Here is a 22,015-nt window from a genome sequence, read left to right as displayed (position 1 = left end):
TGCAATTCCTCCACTCCTCATCCACTGGACTCACAACTATTTGAGTAATAGACCACAAACAGAGGGGCCCCTCAAGGTTGTGTCCTCAGTCATTTCCTCTACACACTATACACAAATGACTGAATTAGCCCCTCACCCACTAACATCACATACTTTAAATACTCTGATGACACTGCCATTCTCGGATTGCTCCATGACAATAACTATTACGGACTATTAGAAGTGGAACACCATTTCTCATTTTACACGGTGGTGCACTGACAACTATCTATAGAGTTGAATGTGGACAAAACAAAAATAACTGGTCATTGAAAGAACCCACACTGGACTTAACCCACTCCTCATTAATGGTAAAACAGTAGAACAGGTTGACAGTTTCACATATCTTGGACTCACTCTGGACAATACTTAGGTTTGATCAACACATCTATCCTATGAATCTATCCAGTCACGTTTTCAGCAGACTCCATGTAATCTGTAAATTAAGATTATCTGTTGCCCCTCATCTTGTTATTATTGTACAAAAGCATTATTGTCTCCACCAGGCCGAAGGCATGGGGAGAGAGTATGTTTTGCACTCCGTCCGTGTGTCCGTCCGTCCGTCCGTCCGTCCTTCCGTCCGTCCGTTACCAGCTAATCTCCGGCACCGTTAACCCGGTCGATGCCAAACTTTGCACACACACTCCCTGGATGCCAACGATGAACCTCTGCCCCACATTTTCCAGAACGGCCTGTTATAGCGCCACCATGAGGCAGCTTTTCATATTTTTTACCTAAAACTGCACCGATCTGCGTGAAACGTTGCATGCACACTCCCTAGAGGCCAAGGACAAACCTTTGACCTGCATTTTCTGCATCTGCCTTTTATAGCGCCACCAGGAGGCCGACTTTTGTAAAACACATTTTTTGATATTACTCCTCCAGATTCTGTCCATAAATCTCACAAATCCTTACACAGTATCTCTATGGTCATGTGCTCAAGTTGGATCTGTCCAATATTTCATATTCCATCCTAATTGGCTATAATTGGCTTTCACAGTTTGCAAGATTGCCCAGTTTTGAACAAAAGCCTCAAATCATGAACGCAGCATGCAATTTACGTGAAACTTTCACACATTTTCTTACTAGGCTGAGGAATATATCCCACCCTTTTCACGTTGGCCTGTTATAGCGCCACCAACAGGTTGATTTTTGCAAAACACATTTTTGGAACAAAATGCCTCAAATCATCCAATTGCCATCAAAGGCGTATGAAGAAATGGCAATCTGTACACATGATCTCTGTAGTCATGTGATCAAGACGAGTCTGTTGGATTTCTCAGATTGTACACTGATTGGCTAAAATTGCCAATTCAGGAGTGGCCCGTTTTGTACAAAATGCTGCACATGTCCTGCTCATCCAGAATTCTATCCTCAGAGATGCTATGAGTGATCTGGCCCTGCATTTCCTCAACAAAATGAAGAAAATTGTTGCAAAAACAAAACAAAAAAAACATCCTCCTAAACATTTTGCCAAACATCACACACACTCCTATCCTCCTGGTGGAGACATGTGCCCGGAAGGGCACTTTTTCTAGTTCAACCTGTTTTCTGCATGTTTCTACACCATACTGAGCATGCCCAACAGAAACAAACTTTTCAGTATTACTCGTATAGCTTTCAAGATTATCATCAGACTTCATCATCAGACTTCTTTCTGAAATGAACAACAATCACACAGGCCATCACACGGTTAGCACTTTCAATATCAAATGACACTGATCATCCCTGTATCGCTGGACAGAGATACAGACACTGATCATCCCTGTATCGCTGGACAGAGATACAGAACCTGATCATCCCTGTATCGCTGGACAGAGATACAGAACCTTGCCACTGATCATCCCTGTATCGCTGGACAGAGATACAGAACCTTGATCCTCCCTGTATCGCTGGACAGAGATACAGAACCTTGATCATCCCTGTATCGCTGGACAGAGATACAGAACCTTGATCCTCCCTGTATCGCTGGACAGAGATACAGAACCTTGCCACTGATCATCCCTGTATCGCTGGGCAGAGATACAGAACCTTGCCACTGATCATCCCTGTATCGCTGGACAGAGATACAGAACCTTGCCATGGAAAAAGGTCTGTTTTAGTAGGAGTTTTGTTCCCGCAGCCATCGCGACATTCGCGACATTAAACAAACTGCCCCGCCGATGCTTCTGTATACAGTGGGGACCTCATGTTTTTGTATTGTCTTGGTGTTTGTGCTATGTGTTGTTTTTGATGTGGGTGTTTGAACAGGACTGTGTGTGAAGACGAATATCCTTCGGGACAATAATTATTATTGCGACTGCAGGTCGCATTTACTATGAAATCGTAAATTTTTGTCCGTCAGTCTGTGTCACTCAAAATCTCCATACATGGGAAAGCCCTCATATGGTGCCCAGGTCTCGTGACATCACGTGACATCGGAGATCCCTGATGTCATAGTAAATGCGACCTGCTGTCGCAATTAAGCCCATATATGGAGATCCCTGATGTTATCAATATTGACCAGCAACTCTACATCTGACCTCAAACACAGACTGGAATGGCTTAGGGTCGACGACAGAGTACAGCATCTTGCAATGGGTCTGGTCCACAAGATTCGATACTCCACCAAGATACCCATGTACATGTAGATACTTCCTTAATGTTAACGAAGTCCACACCCACAACACCAGAGGGAGTGAAACGAAGCATGTACAACCCAGATTCGGCACAAACAAGGGACTAAATTATTTTCGCTCCTATGCCACCAAAATGTGGAACGCCCTACCAACAGTCATTAAGACATGTGAATCCCTTGACTCCTTCAAAACCGCTCTCAAAGGGCACCTATGGACGGCTGCAATTCGAAACTGGCCCCCGTAAAAATCTGAATCCCCCCCGCCCCCCGCCCTTTTTCCCCCTCACTGTATATGTCTCTTTTCCCTTTTTACCTCTATGATGAATTCCTGTTCTGTTCTTTGACTATATAGAAGTGTCTATTTGTACGTCTCTAAATGTTTTGATGAATTGAACATGGTGGACCCTCTTGTAAACAAGTGTAATGCTTAATTGGGTCGTCCACTCACAGTTAACAGTCTTTGTATTGAGTTTGTGCTTGAAATGTACTGTAATTCTGCAAGCTGTTAATAAATATTTCAATCAATCAATCAAAACATCAAACCCTTAGATCTCCATATGGATATATGTCAGAACCTGTTCTGACATTCCATATGTTGATCCTTCCTCATCCATCCTTCCTCTTCGATGTCTCCCTTTTGACTGATATCTGTCCATTTAAACTCTAGACGGGCCTGCCCCCAAGTTATTAATGCAGCTGCGCCCGGCAGCCGGCGAAAACTGAGTTCTCAACAGGCCCGAAAATTAAGGCCCGGCCCTACCTGGGCCCTCATCAAACCCTGTACACTCAAGACACACTTCATATATGGCCAGTACAGAATCCATAATCCTCCCTACTATAGAGTGTGCTGACCATATAAGGACTTCCTCCCTGTCCCCCGTGAGCCCCTGGGGTAAAAAAAACCCTAGTTTCGGTTTGGGCTTTGGGTGGCAAAGCCTTCATCCAATCAGGGTGAGAGGAGCCTTCCTCCAATCATGATCGAGTGGGGGCGGGCCTTGGTGCACGTGCTGTTGGCCTGTTGCACTCCCTCCCACTGTAGAGTGTGTACATGTGCACAGCTTGTTACCGGGGCGGACCGGGGGGTTTTCCAAATCACTGAATGCTCCTTTAAGCATGCGCATACCCTCTATAAGCAGCACAAAGTCTGTTACTAAGTTTTGACTAGTACTCTTGCATGGACTCTGGAGCACTCACACATAGACACATAGGATGCACACTGCAGAACATTGACAGATGCCTGTTAAGTAGAACTGTTGAGAGACTGTTTTTGTATTCACTCACATGCTGTCAAGCGACTCTACACTGTATATTATTCATCCAGAAACTCTGTTGCGAAGGTCTGTTGACAGAGCAAGATCCAGTGCAGATATCTCTGTATTTTAGTTTCTCTTTGGTTTGGAGGACGACTATAATGATGATCATGTGAGCACCACACTGATGTAACATTCTCTAAACAGGGTCCCAAAATGGATATTGAACTGTTACTGCTGCATTGAGCTGAGAATGAAAAACAAAACCAGAAGTCTGCAAAGACGGTCATATTTCACAGACGAATGCTCTTTGAACATTTTTCTATCAAGTTTACAATACATTACATCATCATACTATAATTCAGTCAATGTCTGTCTGTCTAAATGTGTCTGTCTGTCTGTCAGAAACACCGCCGTATCTCCTCACCGCCTGGTGAGGTCTTAACGAAGCCCTTTTTCCAATTTAACAAATTATAAATTAATAATTCATTTATTCAAAATGCGAAAACGCACCCAGGGGGGGGGGGGGGGGGGGGGGGATATCTCACAACGGGTAAGGGCTAGTTGAAATAAACAGCATCTCTCTCGTCACCTCCTTTGTCCTGAAAGACTCACAGCAGTGGCTACCTTTTTCTTCTTGTTGCATTTTTAATGATTTCCTTATTCATAATTATAAATATGAGTAAACCATTTATAAGCAGTGTATCTGCTGTTTCTAACCATGAAGCGGTTAACGCGGGGGGGGGGGGGGGGTGTCATTCCTGCTTTATTTCTGATAACGACGGGAAAGAGAACGAGAAAGGAAGGATGAGGAGGACATATACATTATTATATTACCAGGTGAGCCAAATATGTTTCTTATTATTTTTGTCTGTGCGTCCCAGCACTGCAAATTACCACAGGACTTGAATAATGCAACCTAGGGATAAACGTCAATGATAGAGTGCCTCAGCAATGTCATCTGCAATGTTGAACGTGAGCGGTGTGATGAATGTGACGCCCTGTCCATCAAACCACTCTGAAAGTGATCCCAATTATTAAAGTTCAACATTGTCATTGGGTTGTCAACTCTGCCATACATTTCAGTTAAGATTATTACAGTGAAAGGAGCAGGGCTATCACACTAGCTCTGTTTCCTAAACACAATATAGCCTACAGTAAATTATAAATTATAAATAAATTTTTAGAAATATTGTTTCTCGTGTTCTAAATACTGCCAACCAGGTGCCGAACTCACAGATTGAAGCTTTAATGCTTTGCTTTATAATATGAAATATCCCAGACTATAAAACATTTAGGGAAGATGCTTCTGAACATATTGCTAGTTTGACAACTTTGACACCAAATGCTCTAATCATGAAATAATAACTGAAACTAGCGACAATAGCTTGTAAATCGGCTATTTCCGCTGCGCATCACGCTTCCATAGTAAACATGCTGATTGCTATGGAATCCAAAGGACGAAAATCAGTCGTGGCGACTGAGAACTTTAAATCCATGAATGTGTTTGGATTGGATCTCGATTCTCGGGCACAGAAAGTTCTGTGTTGTGTTCTGTTCAGCCCACCTTCTAGAGTTGAGTTCTGTTCAGCCCACCTTCTAGAGTTGTGTTCTGTTCAGACCACCTTCTAGAGTTGAGTTCTGTTCAGACCACCTGCTAGAGTTGAGTTCTGTTCAGCCCACCTTCTAGAGTTGAGTTCTGTTCAGCCCACCTTCTAGAGTTGAGTTCTGTTCAGCCCACCTTCTAGAGTTGAGTTCTGTTCAGCCCACCTTCTAGAGTTGAGTTCTGTTCAGCCCACCTTCTAGAGTTGAGTTCTGTTCAGCCCACCTTCTAGAGTTGTGTTCTGTTCAGCCCACCTTCTAGAGTTGAGTTCTGTTCAGCCCACCTTCTAGAGTTGTGTTCTGTTCAGCCCACCTTCTAGAGTTGAGTTCTGTTCAGACCACCTTCTAGAGTTGTGTTCTGTTCAGCCCACCTTCTAGAGTTGTGTTCTGTTCAGCCCACCTTCTAGAGTTGAGTTCTGTTCAGCCCACCTTCTAGAGTTGTGTTCTGTTCAGCCCACCTTCTAGAGTTGAGTTCTGTTCAGACCACCTTCTAGAGTTGAGTTCTGTTCAGCCCACATTCTAGAGTTGAGTTCTGTTCAGACCACCTTCTAGAGTTGTGTTCTGTTCAGCCCACCTTCTAGAGTTGAGTTCTGTTCAGCCCACCTTCTAGAGTTGAGTTCTGTTCAGCCCACCTTCTAGAGTCGAGTTCTGTTCAGCCCACCTTCTAGAGTCGAGTTCTGTTCAGCCCACCTTCTAGAGTCGAGTTCTGTTCAGCCCACCTTCTAGAGTTGAGTTCTGTTCAGCCCACCTTCTAGAGTCGAGTTCTGTTCAGCCCACCTTCTAGAGTCGAGTTCTGTTCAGCCCACCTTCTAGAGTTGAGTTCTGTTCAGCCCACCTTCTAGAGTTGAGTTCTGTTCAGCCCACCTTCTAGAGTTGTGTTCTGTTCAGCCCACCTTCTAGAGTTGTGTTCTGTTCAGCCCACCTTCTAGAGTTGGGTTCTGTTCAGCCCACCTTCTAGAGTTGTGTTCTGTTCAGCCCACCTTCTAGAGTTGAGTTCTGTTCAGACCACCTTCTAGAGTTGAGTTCTGTTCAGCCCACATTCTAGAGTTGAGTTCTGTTCAGACCACCTTCTAGAGTTGTTTTCTGTTCAGCCCACCTTCTAGAGTTGAGTTCTGTTCAGCCCACCTTCTAGAGTTGAGTTCTGTTCAGCCCACCTTCTAGAGTTGTGTTCTGTTCAGCCCACCTTCTAGAGTTGAGTTCTGTTCAGACCACCTGCTAGAGTTGAGTTCTGTTCAGCCCACCTTCTAGAGTTGAGTTCTGTTCAGACCACCTTCTAGAGTTGTGTTCTGTTCAGCCCACCTTCTAGAGTTGTGTTCTGTTCAGCCCACCTTCTAGAGTTGTGTTCTGTTCAGCCCACCTTCTAGAGTTGAGTTCTGTTCAGCCCACCTTCTAGAGTTGAGTTCTGTTCAGCCCACCTTCTAGAGTTGAGTTCCGGTTTCCAAAGAGTATAAACATTCAAGTAAGTCCTCCTCCGTCTCTGCCCAGGAACCACAGACTAACACCGACTGTATTACACTGTAATAGAGTTGTCCCGATACCATTTCTTTTTCAGAGCGAGTACTTAATTTTGAGTACTCGCCGATACCGAGTACCAATACGAGTACTTTATTTTTGTTGAGTAACCACTTATTTTACCCCCTTTTTCTCATAGATGTCAGTTGTCATTGTCATTTATGCTTGTAGATCGGCTGTTTTTGGCGATTTGCTGCAGTGTTCAGCCTAGGGCTTTAAGCAACTAGTCGACTATTCAACTAGTCAACTAGTAAAAATCACTAGAAGTGAAAGCCCTAGTTCAGCCTATAGTGTAAATTGGATGTTTTGGTACTCGGGTCAGAGTATCGGGGGCCGGTTCAGAGTACTGAGTACGAGTACTTGAGGGTGGTATCGACCCGTGTACCCGATACCAGTATCAACTCTAGTAAAACTGTATGCGTGAGTTATATAGCCTAACTGTATGTTGTTATTGTGCCATCCTGATGAGTGTTCTGTAATACAGTAAAACATCCTGACTGGATATATCCAGCCATATTGTGGCATATTTACACACTCGTCTCCACCATCAGAAATATACGTTGTCATCATAGAAAAGTAAAGTAAACCACAGCACTATCATATTTTTGTATTTTATGTAGATCAGTCAACTGTAACATGTAAAAAGTCTTAATTCATACTGTTAACGAATGCTGTTAACATACTGTACTCTCCTATGTGTCTCTGTCACTGCTGTTGCTGCTATGACCCCTGAATTTCCCTCTGGGGATCAATCATTCTTTATCTTATGAACCCTTGAGAGTATGTAATGATGTCCATCATGCAACGCACATCACGCTAGTCTGACACAACGGTTATTTGCCTCTCATAATACCTAGCTTAATTGGCCCTGCGTTAGACTGAAGCCCCATTTGTCCTGACTCACCCATACAGTCCCTCCACTTAGCATGGGCAGCGAGTGCCAATCAAGACAGTGGAGATGTTGATTTCCTGTCTCACCAGGAGACTTGCTTGTTTCTGAGAGTACACACAGAACCTCTGCAGTCACTGAACCCCTATAGGTTTATTGATCACTCTCCAGACTAATGAAGATACCGCCGAGCTCTTATCACAATGATCTAGAAACAAATGCAATGCATGCGATATCGTGCAACATTGCACAATACTTCATACAAGGCCCGGCCGTGCACAATGCAATGCAATGAAGACCACACAGCCCTCGATGCCCCAAGCCTTGCACTACTTAATGTAAAGACCTTGAAGATGGACCTTGAATATGTGAGCTTCATCCCTATGCAAGCCACTTGAATAGGGATGGAAAGGTACATTAATTTCAGACCCCTGCAGGCAGGATTTACCGACTGATGGAAGCCTGTCTGGCGCTAGCTACTCTTTAACAGTGTTCTTAAACAGAGTTCTTAAATCCAATATGGGGATTAGTACAAGGAGAGAGAGATCTAAATTAGGCCTGTATTGACTCCGATGGACCGATTACCAGCCCCACTGGGGGTAGCCACTAGCCAGGGATTGAGATCGATGAAGACCTCACTGGAACAACAACGGCTGTGTTTTTCCTCTAGAAACGAATCATCCTTGACCGGTGATGTTAACTCGCATAGCAAATGCACCCGTTTTGCCCAACGATAATTCATTTAGAGCAGGGATGTCAAACTCAAATACACAGTGGGCCAAAATAAAGAAATCGGTCGAGGGCCGGACTGTGTTTCAACACACGGGCACCGCGGTCATGACTCATGAGGACGTCCCAGGCAAACAGCAAAAAAGTAAATGCATTTAAAACTGAAAATGCATTATTATTAAGCTCAGTTTCCTGTTCTATGATCCTGACATCCCGTTGTTGTTCCTTAATAATAGGAGCAATATACAGACCCCCAGACCAAAACCAATTTTACGACCATATTGAAGAGGACTTAACAGAAATTGGAAATTTAGAGACAATCATTTTAGGTGATTATAATACCCACATTTACCGTAAAGACACCATCATTTTCAAATCATTTTCCAGATTTTGTAATTTACATAGCCTCACTCAACTGATAAAGCACGTTACTAGGCCAGCTTCTCACTCCACAATCGACCTAATATTGACATCCGACCCGGCCAAAATATCTCAAAGTGGGGTAATCAAAAGCAGTTTGAGTGACCATAACATTATCTTTTGCACACGTAAAATTCACAAATCAGCAGTTCACTGTCATACTACCGTTAAAAAAAGATCCATGAAACAATACTCCAATGATGCTCTCACAGCAGCTCTAGAAGAAATAGATGGTCTAACATATTACATCACACCTCAGTGGAAGACGCTTGGACCTCCTTCAAAATAAAGTTTTTGGCTATCCTGGATAACATTGCTCCCACAAAAGTGGTGAGAATCAGGGCCCGTACAGAGCCATGGATGAGGGGAGAAATATTGCATGCCATCAAACTGAGAAACAAATACTACTCTGAATATAACAAAAATAAAAATGTCCAAATCCATGACAAATTCAAAAAACAACGAAATATAGTAAAGAGATTAATCACAAATGCCAAAAAAGACTTCATTAATGATAATATTGAATCAAACAAACAACATCCAGAAAAATTATGGGAGGCTCTAAACAAACTTGGTTGCAGCAACAAACTTCAAACGAAATCGTCAAATTTTTGTATCATTTCAAGCGGTTCACTTATCACTGACAAATTACTGGTAGCAAACTGTTTCAATCATTTCTTCACCAATATTGCCACACAGTTAGTAAATAAACTCCCCCCGCATTCTGGCCTGTACGGTTCTGATCACATTAAATCACATTACGCAAAACTAGGAGCTATAAACGACTCATTCTCATTCAAACCAGTAACAAATGAAGAGGTGCTAAAAAAACTAGTCGCCCTTCAGCCAAACAAGGCCACCGGTCATGACAATTTACCAACCAGATTCCTCAGAGACGCTGCTGTCTCTATAGCTCCTATAATAACCCACATTTCAAACCTATCCATCAGTCAAAGCCACGTTCCTCAGGAACTTAAAATGGCGCGAGTAATCCCCCTGTTCAAAAAGGGAAGTAAATTAGACACGGGAAACTACCGCCCTGTCTCTATCTTGTGTTCAATGTCTAAAGTCATAGAGAGAATAATTTATGAACAAATTAGCAGCTACTTAAGCGAACGCAATTTGCTGTTCGAATTCCAATCTGGTTTCAGAACATCACACTCCACTGACACATGCCTATTATATTTGAACGACTACATCAAACATGAGGTAGACGCGGGTAAATACTGTGGGATGGTCATGCTGGACCTTCAAAAGGCATTCGATACGGTCAATCATTCAATCCTACTGGACAAGCTGAAGGCGACTGGCTTTGATAGTGCTTCTTTATGTTGGATGAGGTCCTACCTTGAAGGTAGAGAACAGATGGTTGACATCAACGGAACCATGTCCTCCCCCCTCCCAGTGAACTGTGGGGTTCCCCAAGGAAGCATATTAGGGCCATTACTCTTCCTACTATACATAAACGACATGAGCGCCGCATGTAACTGTAAGCTGTTCTTGTTTGCCGACGACTCAGCACTCCTGATATCGGGAGAAAACAAAGCGCAGGTTGAGGAAGCCCTAAGTATAGAACTCACCAAAATCCGAACCTGGCTCACCGACAACAAACTCTCATTGCACCTCGGTAAAACGGAATCCATCCTTTTTGGGTCCAACCATTCCCTGAGTAGGACAAATGTAAATGATTTTAAGGTCCGAGTCGATGACATAATAATCTCCAGCAAAGAAGAGGTAACATACCTAGGATGTATCCTTGACAATAAACTGACAGGGGATAGCATGGCAACAAGGGCAATAAAAAGAGTAAACCAGAGGACAAGATTCTTGGGCAGAATCTCCTCCTTTATTAACAAAAGGGCCCTCAGGACCTTAGCTGGAGCCCTCATACTACCCATTTTTGACTATGCTTGTACGTCCTGGTTCTCTAACATATCAATGGCACAGAAAACCAAGCTTCAAACTTCCCAAAACAAACTAATCCGACTTCTTATTCACCTAGGGCCCATGACCCACCTATATGCGGAGCATTTTGACAGCATAGGCTGGCTCAGGGTGGAAGACAGAGTCAAGCAGTTGAAGATGAGCCTGACATTCAAAATTGTAAATGCAACTTTACCCTCCATGCCCTCAGTACCCACTTACTTGACTAAATACTTTAAAAAAGTGAGCAATACCCACAGCCATAATACTAGAGGGAGCGTGAACAACGATCTGGTGCCACCCATTTATAAAACAAATATGGGCAAATTCACCTTTCAAAGCACTGCTACCCAGGTGTGGAATGCCCTCCCCCCATCTCTCAAAACAAACAAATCTCTGGCTTCCTTCAAGACAGGCCTAAAAATTCACCTATCAGCAGGTCAAAGGGAGAGGAGGTGATCGCCCCAGCCTCTTTATACTAATAAACCCCTTCCGATTAACTTCAGCCCCAACCTATGCATACAGTATATTTCATGTTTAGAGGAAATTGATATGCTGTTATATCAACTGTTGTTACTGTGTTAAATTATTTTTCATGTCATGTGTGAGTGGATGGGACCCGAATGGAAACAAGGCCGCAAGGTCTTTCTTCGGTGTAAATCCTTTTTCGGACAAAAAAAAATGCCTGACTGTACATTGTGCTGTTTGCATTTATATGTTGCCTAATAAAATATTCAATCAATCAATCACCAAGCACTGATTCATAGTATGTGTTATGTGCCAATGCACTCGCAGTGAATTGTGGGACTTGTAGTATTATGGTGGTCCGTGCAATATACCAGAGGGCCAGCTCTAATACTAATTAAATATCATCCCGTGGGCCAAAGATAATTCATCCACAGGCCTGATTTGGCCCCCGGGCCTTGAGTTTGACATATATAATTTAGAGGATTGGAAGGGGAAGGATAGTCAGTGGCAGCACCAAAAGTATAACACCTATTGGGATTATAGTTCTATCCCCCTGCTGAAAGGGACTCCATCACAGGAGCACTTAAATGAAGTCATCCATCTCATAATTGTATTAAGATGTGATGGCGGGCAGCCTGAGAACTTAATAGGGATGAGGACATTGGCCGTGCGCCCAGCTCCTTGACCTCTTTGCAGCAGTCACAGGAGGCTCTCTCTCTCTACCACCAGGAGAATGAATACATACAGTATACACACATATGGAAAGGACCTGCATTACTATGCTGATAACCTTACTTTGCCCCATTCCCGTCATCACATTCCTCCAGCCAGCGTAGCAGAGAGGTGACCTCATCCACAGTGCCGCGTTACTGCACGCTCACGCTGGCAAGAGCAGACGGCGCGTAACCTTGCGAAGATTTGCAATGACTGTACATTATATTAAGCACACTGTATGCAGCAGTGCGACTTCATGAATGTCAGCTAATGGTTATATTTATATGATATATCCTCCTACTGCACTGTCACGACATATTTTGTTCTCACTGCATTCTCCTGACAATGTTTATTTCACTTACTGTACTTTACCTGGCTGGCACTTTACTTTTAGGTCTTCTAATCTAAATGACTAAAATGTAAATTGGGGACAAAAAGTAGGACAAAACATTGCTAGTTAAAAGTCGCCAAACAAATCAATTGGAAAATGAGGGTCCAGACTAGACTCCAGCATGAATAAAGTCAAAATAAGGTGAATTATTTAGTACCTCTTTGTAGTTCCCAGAACCAATGCATTGCATACACAAGTGGCGTGAGATGATTTTTATTATAGCTAATAATCTACCCAGATATAAGGGATACTGTTAGGACTATCTTGGTATAAACCATTTTTTAGATGTTATCCAAAGCGCTAACTCATTCATTCTGTTGAACTAATGCATTTCGTATTTCTTTGATCTCGTGAAATATACAAATAGCACAGATTAGTGAACATACGCTCAAACTGATCACCTCGCGTTCATTTTCCCTCATACATTATATTCCTCAGCTTCTGAAAACTAAAAAAAGTTCAAGTCACTTTGCATAAAGTCTAATTTCAGCTCAATGCATGATTGAAAACCCAACAGCAGTTTAACTGGAACTACGATTTGCATATCTGTTATAGCTCGCGTCTCCTGTGCTGGTCTCCACTCCCGACACCTAACCAGTCACAGTGGCTCCATCAAAGCACAATTTGCATAAACGAGACAGTGTATCTGTAGTCAAACACGGTGCACTTTGTGCAACAATGAAATTTGGCTTTTCATGATAAGAAAACCTGCAGGCTCACGTTTAATTTATACTCTGCCGTATGACGGGTCGGCTATTTTTAGGCGTGTGACTCCATCCTACTAGAATACATCAGGCTTCAGTGTCGGGGCTGCACATTCACCTCTTTCATGCTTATCCAAATGAATCACAGACATCACATAATGAGACATTTAGCAACTTAAACCACTGGCCTATATATACTTGATTGACCGGAGTCACCCCAGGGACAAGTTCACAACACGTTGTATATCTCTACTGTTGGGAAGAAATCACCTAATTTTCAGGAAATTAAATTTAAAAAAAATGAGGAAATGATTAAAACCTTATATTTTTAAAACAAAGCAATACTGCCTCATCAAAGTTGGTATTGTGACTTTATATATTGTCAGTTACTTACATAACTTTAATACTTTTCATTGGTTCAATATTTTTGAGCGGTGCCTCTGCTCCATTACGCAGCTACAGTATGTGTGTCCCTATGTATGTATGTCTGTCTCTGTGTCTGTCCGAGCATGGACAGCTGCAACACCTAAAGTGGCCAATAGAGTACAGCACAGAGTAGCTCTGGTCCATAGCCAATGCTTCTATGATTCTGCCCTGCATTGGCTATGCTACTTTCGCTTTTAACTCTCACATGGAACTCAGACCAGCCTCTCCTCTTTAGCGCAAATAAAAAGAACGTTTTTGCTACTCACCAAAACAAAGGCGGGTGAGGCTGGTCTGAGTTCCATGTCAGATTTAAAAGCGAAAGTAGCATAGCCAATGCAGGGCAGAATCATAGAAGCATTGGCTATGGACCAGAGCTAAGCACAGAGTAAAGTGGCACAGAGTACACAGTACGAGCCCTTTTTACCGTTCCTGGGGGTCTGGATGTTGAGTACAGTACAGTACAGTACAGTACAGTACAGTACAGTACAGTACAGTACAGTACAGTACAGTACAGTACAGTACAGTACAGTACAGTACAGTACAGTACAGTACCTATAAATGTATATTTGCACCACTCAGTTCACACAGGTGTGATTTTTCTTTAACCAACACACAGGGTGTGTTGGTTAAAGAAATTAAAAAACTGAGTTAGGTGGTTTCTCCCCGACAGCAATTGCTTGAATCAACTGTTTTCACCAGAATAGGGTTTGTGTTGTTAGTTAGGCCCAAGGGACCAGAAGAATGCTGAGAGTCATGCACTTGTCTGTGTTTGCATAGACAGTCAGTCTCATCAGCATCACTTTAAAAAGAGGTTTTCAGCATGCTTCTACACTACAGTCACAGGGGGAATATTAATCAGGGTCCTGGTCGCCCTCCGTCAGTAATATATGGAACACACTTAATTAAGACGCGGATCAATTTAAACAAAGGGCATTATTTATAAAAGGGTACCTGTGAAGCAAGGGGACAAGAAGCAAGGGCAGTAATGATGACAAACACCACCACATTATTAATTATTATTAATCTACACATATTAACTGCATATTCTATTACAGTGGACAGGTGTGTAGGAGGGTATATCCATTTCAAAGACCACAGAGAACTCCCACTCACTGCACTTAAACGTGAAATTAACCTTATTAGTTAATACATTGGGAGTACTATGTTGTAACTTGTATGCTTGGTCCAGCCATGGCATAGGAGAGGGTTCACCAATTAATTTTCCTCAAGGGCCATATTTTGACTAGGGAACCAGGCTGGGGGCCGAGTCCGCACGCGCGAAAAATTGGGTTTTTTCTTTTTTCATTAATTAATTAAAAATTGTTCTCAACCAGTGCTCCGGGGACCACCAGTGGTCCTTGAGGGGGTGCCCAGTTTGACATGCATAGGCTACTGACCCCCATTTAATGCCATTTATATCTGGGACACCCTCCAAAACAAGGGGCCACAAGGGGGCGCTCCTCGGGCCGCAAATGGCCCGCGGGCCGCCTATTGGGGGACCCTGGCATAGGATATACTCGTTGAGCAAACCTTGATTTCATTTCAAAAGCTTTTTCCTTAAACACTTTAAAGTAATAAATCATTCTTGATCTGTTCTGATCAGGGTTCTGATCTGGTTTTAGGGAGACTCCTCTTCAGTGGTATGGCCAATAGAAGTGTTTTTATCCATCTCCTCCCTATACAAGGTGGTAGGTAACACACTGGGACTTCTCTTAAACCACATGTCTAAAAAGTGTACCTTTTCATTATAGTCCACAGTGAAATCTAAGTTACAATCAAAATTTTCAATAGTGTGAGAAAATCCTTCAATTCCTTATTACCCTGGTAAATACAAAACACACCATCAATATAACGGTACTAGAAGTGGCCATTTTTCTATATATGGATTGGTAAATGGTAAATGGTAAATGGTGCATTTATATAGCGCCTTTATCCAAGGCGCTTTACATAGATTGTGCATTACATTCACCCATTCACACACACATTCATACACCGATTGCAGCGGAAGCCATGCAAGGTACCAACCAGCACATCGGGAGCAATTAGGGGTTCAGTGTCTTGCCCAAGGACACTTCGACATGTAGACAGGAGGAGCCGGGATTCGAACCGCCGACCCATGGATCATTGGACAACCTGCTCTACCTCTTGAGCCACAGTCGCCCACAGTCGCGATTGGAAACAAAAGCCTTCTCAAAGTAACTCATGTATAGATTTGAATAATTTGGGGCACAACTCGACCCCCCATGCTTGTGCCAGATGTCTGAAGAGAAGTAATTATAATGATGTCAAAACCTGCCAAATCGAGGAAGAAATCATAACTGTGTTGTCCCGATTCTGTAAAAAGATTCGGCAAAGAGTCTGAGCTACTATAGCACAATCTGGGGATTCATTAATGACTTATTGACTTGTGTATTCTAGGAAGGAAGAGGGTAAAATACAACTTGAGTGGGATGTTTGCTTTGCTGTACAAAACATTTAATTCAGATTTGGAGATCAAAGCATTACGTTTAGCCTCTAATTATATGTTATAGTAACAGTCGGGTCAGACTTAAATTTCATATTAAACTTGAGGCTTATGAGGTTTATCTGCATCCTGGACACAGATGGCACCACCCTTGTGAGCAAGTTTGATTACCACATCTTTAGCTCTAGACTGTCACTGCTGTTCTTTCTTTAATAGATCATTTCTGGGACACGAGGACATTTAGTAGTGATTTGCATTATGTCCTCTTCTACTATAAACCACATGGACCCTAATGTCCCTATTCTGGGGTTAACATTCTGCAATTTTAGCAGATCTACAAACTCACTTGTAGATTGGCTAATAGTGGCCATTTTAGGCAAATATATATACGTATTTGGGGCAGAGGGGAAAAGGTATGGGCCTAGTCGGGGTTCAATCCCTGGCCGGGTCATACCAAAGACTCTAAAAATGGGACCCAGTGCCTCCCTGCTTGACACTCAGCAAGGGTTGGATTGGGGGCAAGTTTCTGCGACATACTAGCGTCATGTCCAGGGGAGAACCCGGTCAATTAAGTAGTGTTTTAATGGAACCATTAGACACATTGTGGCAAAACAGCCTCTAAGGCCAAAGGGGGTGAGGAGGAGTTCTAACAGCCTCTAAGGCCAAAGGGGGTGAGGAGGAGTTCTAACAGCCTCTAAGGCCAAAGGGGGTGAGGAGGAGTTCTAATTGTAGCCTCATTGTTATGGGTAAAGAAGTGTTTCAGCGTAATTTGTCCAAAATAAATGAATAAATCTACTTTCAAAACAAAAGCTTTTCAGGACAAAATGACAGGCCCTTAAAGGAGAATTCCATGCTAGAAGGCTTTCTTACTTTCTTTGTAGTCGTTACGTCCCCACCAAAGAGGCCCAGGTGTTTTTTTGTGCAAAAACTCCTTATTGGCTATTTATTTCCCCTACCATAAGCCCTCAATGAATTGCATTGAATTGGAATTGAATGGGGCGCTAATTTGCTTATTTCCATCGAAATAAGTAGTAAAGTGTGCCGCTTGGGATATTATTTACATTATGAAGAGAGGATATATACAAAAAAAGAATAATTTTGAGCGATGGAAATAAGCAAATTAGCACAACACCCCATAGCTCCATTAAATTCCCATGCAATTCAATGCAATTCATTTAGGGCTTGTGGTAGGGGAAATAGCCAATAAGGAGCTTTTGCACAAAATAACACCTGGACCTCTTTGGTGGGGACGTAACGACTACAAATAAAGGTAAGAAAGCCTTCTAGCATGGAATTCTCCTTTAAGACAAAAGATTAATTTATCTCTGATCTGATGTCCTAGACAGGCGTCACGTCCAAGGACACATAGTCCTGTTCTTGGTGTGTGATCGCCTCCCACACCTGCATTTCTTTTTCAGTCATGGCATTCGCTGCGTTCTCCTAGAGAAGGTTATTTCACTGGAAGGCTGTTGGAAATCACTGTCGAGAGTCAAGTCGCTGTCAGATGGAGGAGTCTTCTCTGTCGGAACAACCCCGGTGGTGGTAGTGAGGAGCTGCTGCAGGCTGACGTGCACTTGCTGCTTTGTGCGCAATAGTCTTCTGGAGATGGTAGAGTGTATAGGAGGCCTAATCTTTTATAGTCCTCTTGGTGTTAGCATTATGTTGTGCTTTAGCTATTGAAAAATAGCAGATCTACAAGCTCATAGCGCGGCACCGAGTGGCGCGCTACGAGCTTGTAGGTCTGCTATTTTTGAAAAATCGAAGAACCACTGACATAGAAACATAGCTTTTTCAGAAAACTGTCAGGATGTAGAAGACATTTTTAGAATCTGATCTCAGGTCAAAATGGGTTGGTCGGACAGGCTTATTGTCGGTAACGGGGGAGTCTATCCCCGATACTTATAAGTCGCCAGCCACTTATTTTTTACCCAACAGTCCTCCCAATCTTATAGGGCACTAAGGTTTGACACTCTAATCAAGGCCACTGAGCTGGTATATGCATTGAGAAACTGTAAGAAAAAATTCCACATTTGCTCCAGTTATATATACAAAAAGGCAGCAAAGCGTTTTCATTTCATCAGCTACAGTAAAAAGAATAGGAGAGAAGACGTTTGTCTCTGTGCCTACGGGCATGGAGTAGACATCAGTTAAAGACGTTTGTCTCTGTGCCTACGGGCATGGAGTAGATCAGTTAAATCACAATCACTCTGACAAAACATTCAATACAAACTGAGTCTTAGAAAAACAACGCATAGCGCAGATACAGTAGAAAAAATGGAGACTCGTTCTCTCAATTGTCCACCGTTACCATGAAGACTCACCTCTTCAGACTCCACCTCAGCCCTTAGCACTCTTCAGACTCCACCTCGGCCCTTAGCACTTGGCCTAGATAGGAGTCGGACGGCCATGGAGACATACCTTGGTCTCACGTTTTTGTTTAGGCTTGTTTTATCTCGACCACAATGTTAAAAATGAAATTTTTGATGGCTTGTTATTTAGAGAGATGCTATAGGTACATTGTTTACCTGATATCCTATAGTTTCAATGTACAGATTATTAATTTAATAGTATATTGTTTAGACTGATGCTGATGCTGTGATCCACGTTTACTGAAGCACAGGGGCTGGACATGGTGAGAGCAGGAGTGGACCTGGTGAGACGTAGGAGGGGCCCGGACAGGAGTCAACCCACAGAGCCTAGTCCTTCCACCTGGTGAGACGTAGGAGGGGCCTGGACAGGAGTCAACCCACAGAGCCTAGTCCTTCCACGCGCCAGAATAGTACATCCCAGTCCCGGCAGAGTAGTTCGGGAGGAACGGATTGTGTGGCTCTGGTTTTTCCCTAATGGGACTGATCGAGGGTAGCTACTGGGACGTAAGTCGGGACTTGATCACCCTGGCTTGGTCACCTGAGTGAGGGGTATGATGTTGGGAGACCTCACTGAGGATACGTCCCAGGTGCATCCATTTTTTTTGTTTTTCATATGCTACTGTATACTTTTGAAATATACCCGTAAGACGCCTGAGGGCGAGAAGCGACCTCGCCCCATAAAGGGGGAGGTCGCGTGCACTGGCCATATATGGAGAGTGTCTTGAGTGTACAGGGTGCAATGAGGTCAGATCAACATAATGTAATGTCAGAACAGGCCAGCTCCATATATAGAGATCTAAGAGTGGCAGCGGGGGCAGTGTCTTAAATGTACAGGGTTTGATGAGGGCCCAGGTAGGGCTGGGCCTTCATTTTCGGGCCTGTTGAGAACTCTAGTTTTTGCCGGCTGCCAGGCACGGCTGCACAAATAACTTTGGGGCAGGCCCATCTAGAGTTTAAATGGACAGGTATCAGTCAAAAGGGAGACATCGAAGAGGAAGGATGGATGGGGAAGGATCAACATATGGAATGTCAGAACAGGTATGGGCATAACAGGGATTGTATTAGGCTAGGTAGGGTATCAGCTGGCCTGGGAATGCCCATATATGGAGATCCCTGATGTCATAGTGATATCACGAGACCTGGGCATAATATTGTGAGTGACGATTGTCAGTGATAGATTGAGTGACGTGACATGACGTGAGTGACGTGACAAAAACGCAAGGTTTCATAGGTAAGAAACTAGGATAATAGGTACTGTATACCCAAAGACAAATTGGGGTAAAAAAAATCCCTCCTGCAAATTCTGGAAGCCAATCAGAAGGGATTCTTGATCACATGACTCCAGAGTTCATAACGGTTTGTGTGGGTTTTGAATCATGAGTTGCGTCATGATCCAAGGAATCATAATTATATTAACATAACATTACGTGAGCGGTTACAGTAGGCTATATGGGTAGCCTATAGTATAACTAGCATCTATCAAGAAGTGATTCAAGGAATACGGTGTGCTGGGGGTGAGGTGGAGTCTGAAGAGCTTGTTTTCAGAATGTGGCAGAAGATAGATATTGCAGGATAGTTTATTGCAAGTTCAAGGATATATAGAAGGGAGTTCTTTGTCTATATACACTACAGGATAGAAGCCTGCAATGCAATTCATTACAAAAAGCAAATGAGCATGTGTTGCGCGTGCGCGCGCACACACACACACACACACACACACACACACACACACACACACACACACACACACACACACACACACACACACACACACACACACACACTAAAGTATTAACTCACTCAAAGCTGAGTTGGTGATAATGCGTGTCTTGAGTCTCGCACATTTCAGAAGAGACAGTAATGATAGGAAATGCGGGAGCTCAAAACGGATACGGGGGAGCCGATGACATGTACAGTACAACGAGACTGAAACTGCCGTTTTATTTTGATATTTGCCCAGGGTTCTCCTCATTACCCAACACACTGCTGTGTGAACAGTCCATTTGCATTCACGGGAGAGGGAGGCATCAAAAGCCTGTGAACAGGTTCTTGTTGCGGCATGACTGTGTGAAGGGAGATACCCAGAACCAGGCTGAAATGTTCATCCTTGACGCAGGTCAATGTCTCTCTTGCATAATAAGACTATCATTACTATGTTTCAGTATAGCAGAGGATTCAGGCCCTGCTTCGTGTGTCACTCTGGGCCCCTGACATTTTTAATAGATCCACGTTTCAATAATTTAGCCATCAGTCTGAGAGCGTCCTCGACAGCCTGCCTCTCAGTCTGAACGACTCCTCTTCTCCTCCAGCTGTAATGCTATGCAACTACATAATGAATGTCTCCATCATCAGCAAGAATTACCGTTATGGTCCCTAAATTGCGAAATAGAGGTCAGAGAGGCATATCAATTTTCGATAATGACGTTCATTGACATTGTTTACCGTTTAAAAGCTTGGTGCCAAAGCACACCACAACAGTAAACATCATTTGGCATTACAGTGCCCCCTCCCGTATACCGACATTGAGCCCCTTTCGCCAAACTGAGCACACACACACACACACACACACACACACACACACACACACACACACACACACACACACACACACACACACACACACACACACACACACACACACACACACACCTCCAAGTTCCTCATGCAGACTGCATTTGCCAAATATGCTTTTATAGCTCTGTTTTGAAAGCACTGTATTACGGAAATGCGCCACTCAGTAACTTATCACTGTGACAGAAACATCGGCCACAATCAGCCTTTCTCCGAACATAAAACCACACGTTGTACCGTATAACATAACCTTGAGATGGTTTATGGTCAATGCCCCTGATGTAAATATAGGCACACCATCTGGATTTGTTTTATACAGAACCAAAAAAATAACCTGTTCCACTCAAACGGCACGCAGCTCAGCCTGCGGTGAGGCTTAACACATGACATTTTGCAGTAGCGGACAAGGATGCCTCGCGGCAGTGGCTAAATTAAAAACGCAAATGAGGTTGAGGAGGGCATCGGAGAGACCGAGGGTGAAGATCACTCGCGTGGCGGGCGATGCGGGGCAGGGCCTGGCGACTGACAATTCGTTTAAGAGACCGGGGTGCCGGAGGAGGTGTGTTTGCAGGTACTCACTGGCTTGCATGAGCTGTCCCTGACGTCCAAACACCTGGGAAAAGGTGGCATGGCTGCAGGTGAGCATGTTCTCCATGGCCGATCCACTGGCGCACGCTGAGGAGAGGTGTAGTTGAGGGAAGGTCAGAAACACTGCGGCACGTCAGGATAGAAAAGAGAGTAGAGGGAGAGGAAGAGAGAAACGGCGAGAAAGAGGGGATGGCAGAGAAAAGCAGAGGAAAATAAGAGAAAGAGGGAGAGGGGGCTTGCCTTCAGTCGTAAACGCTGCTGTGTGTGATTTCTCCTGAAGCGTAGAGCACGGTGACGACCGCTCTCTCCTGGACCGGTCGGTCCTGCTGCTGCTGCTGC

The 22,015-nt window shown here is 43.6% G+C and overlaps 1 protein-coding gene across 1 annotated transcript in view; it reads right to left on the bottom strand.

Moving 5' to 3' along the window:
• kaznb (kazrin, periplakin interacting protein b) overlaps positions 1-21,743 on the bottom strand; it is a gene marked incomplete at its 5' end in the record, with an annotated part of 214,520 nt that extends 192,777 nt beyond the window's left edge. The window contains one exon of the mRNA XM_079509380.1: positions 21,668-21,743. Within this exon, the coding sequence (XP_079365506.1) occupies positions 21,668-21,743 (76 nt within the window). The remainder of the gene's footprint in view (positions 1-21,667) is intronic.
• Between the last annotated feature and the right edge of the window lie 272 nt (positions 21,744-22,015).

This window comes from Electrona antarctica, assembly GCF_951216825.1.
Source record: "Electrona antarctica genome assembly, chromosome: 9".
NCBI classification, from domain to species: Eukaryota; Metazoa; Chordata; class Actinopteri; order Myctophiformes; family Myctophidae; genus Electrona; species Electrona antarctica.
The sequence above is the reverse complement of the archived record's forward strand: the minus strand, read 5'-3'. Positions and strand labels throughout refer to the sequence as shown.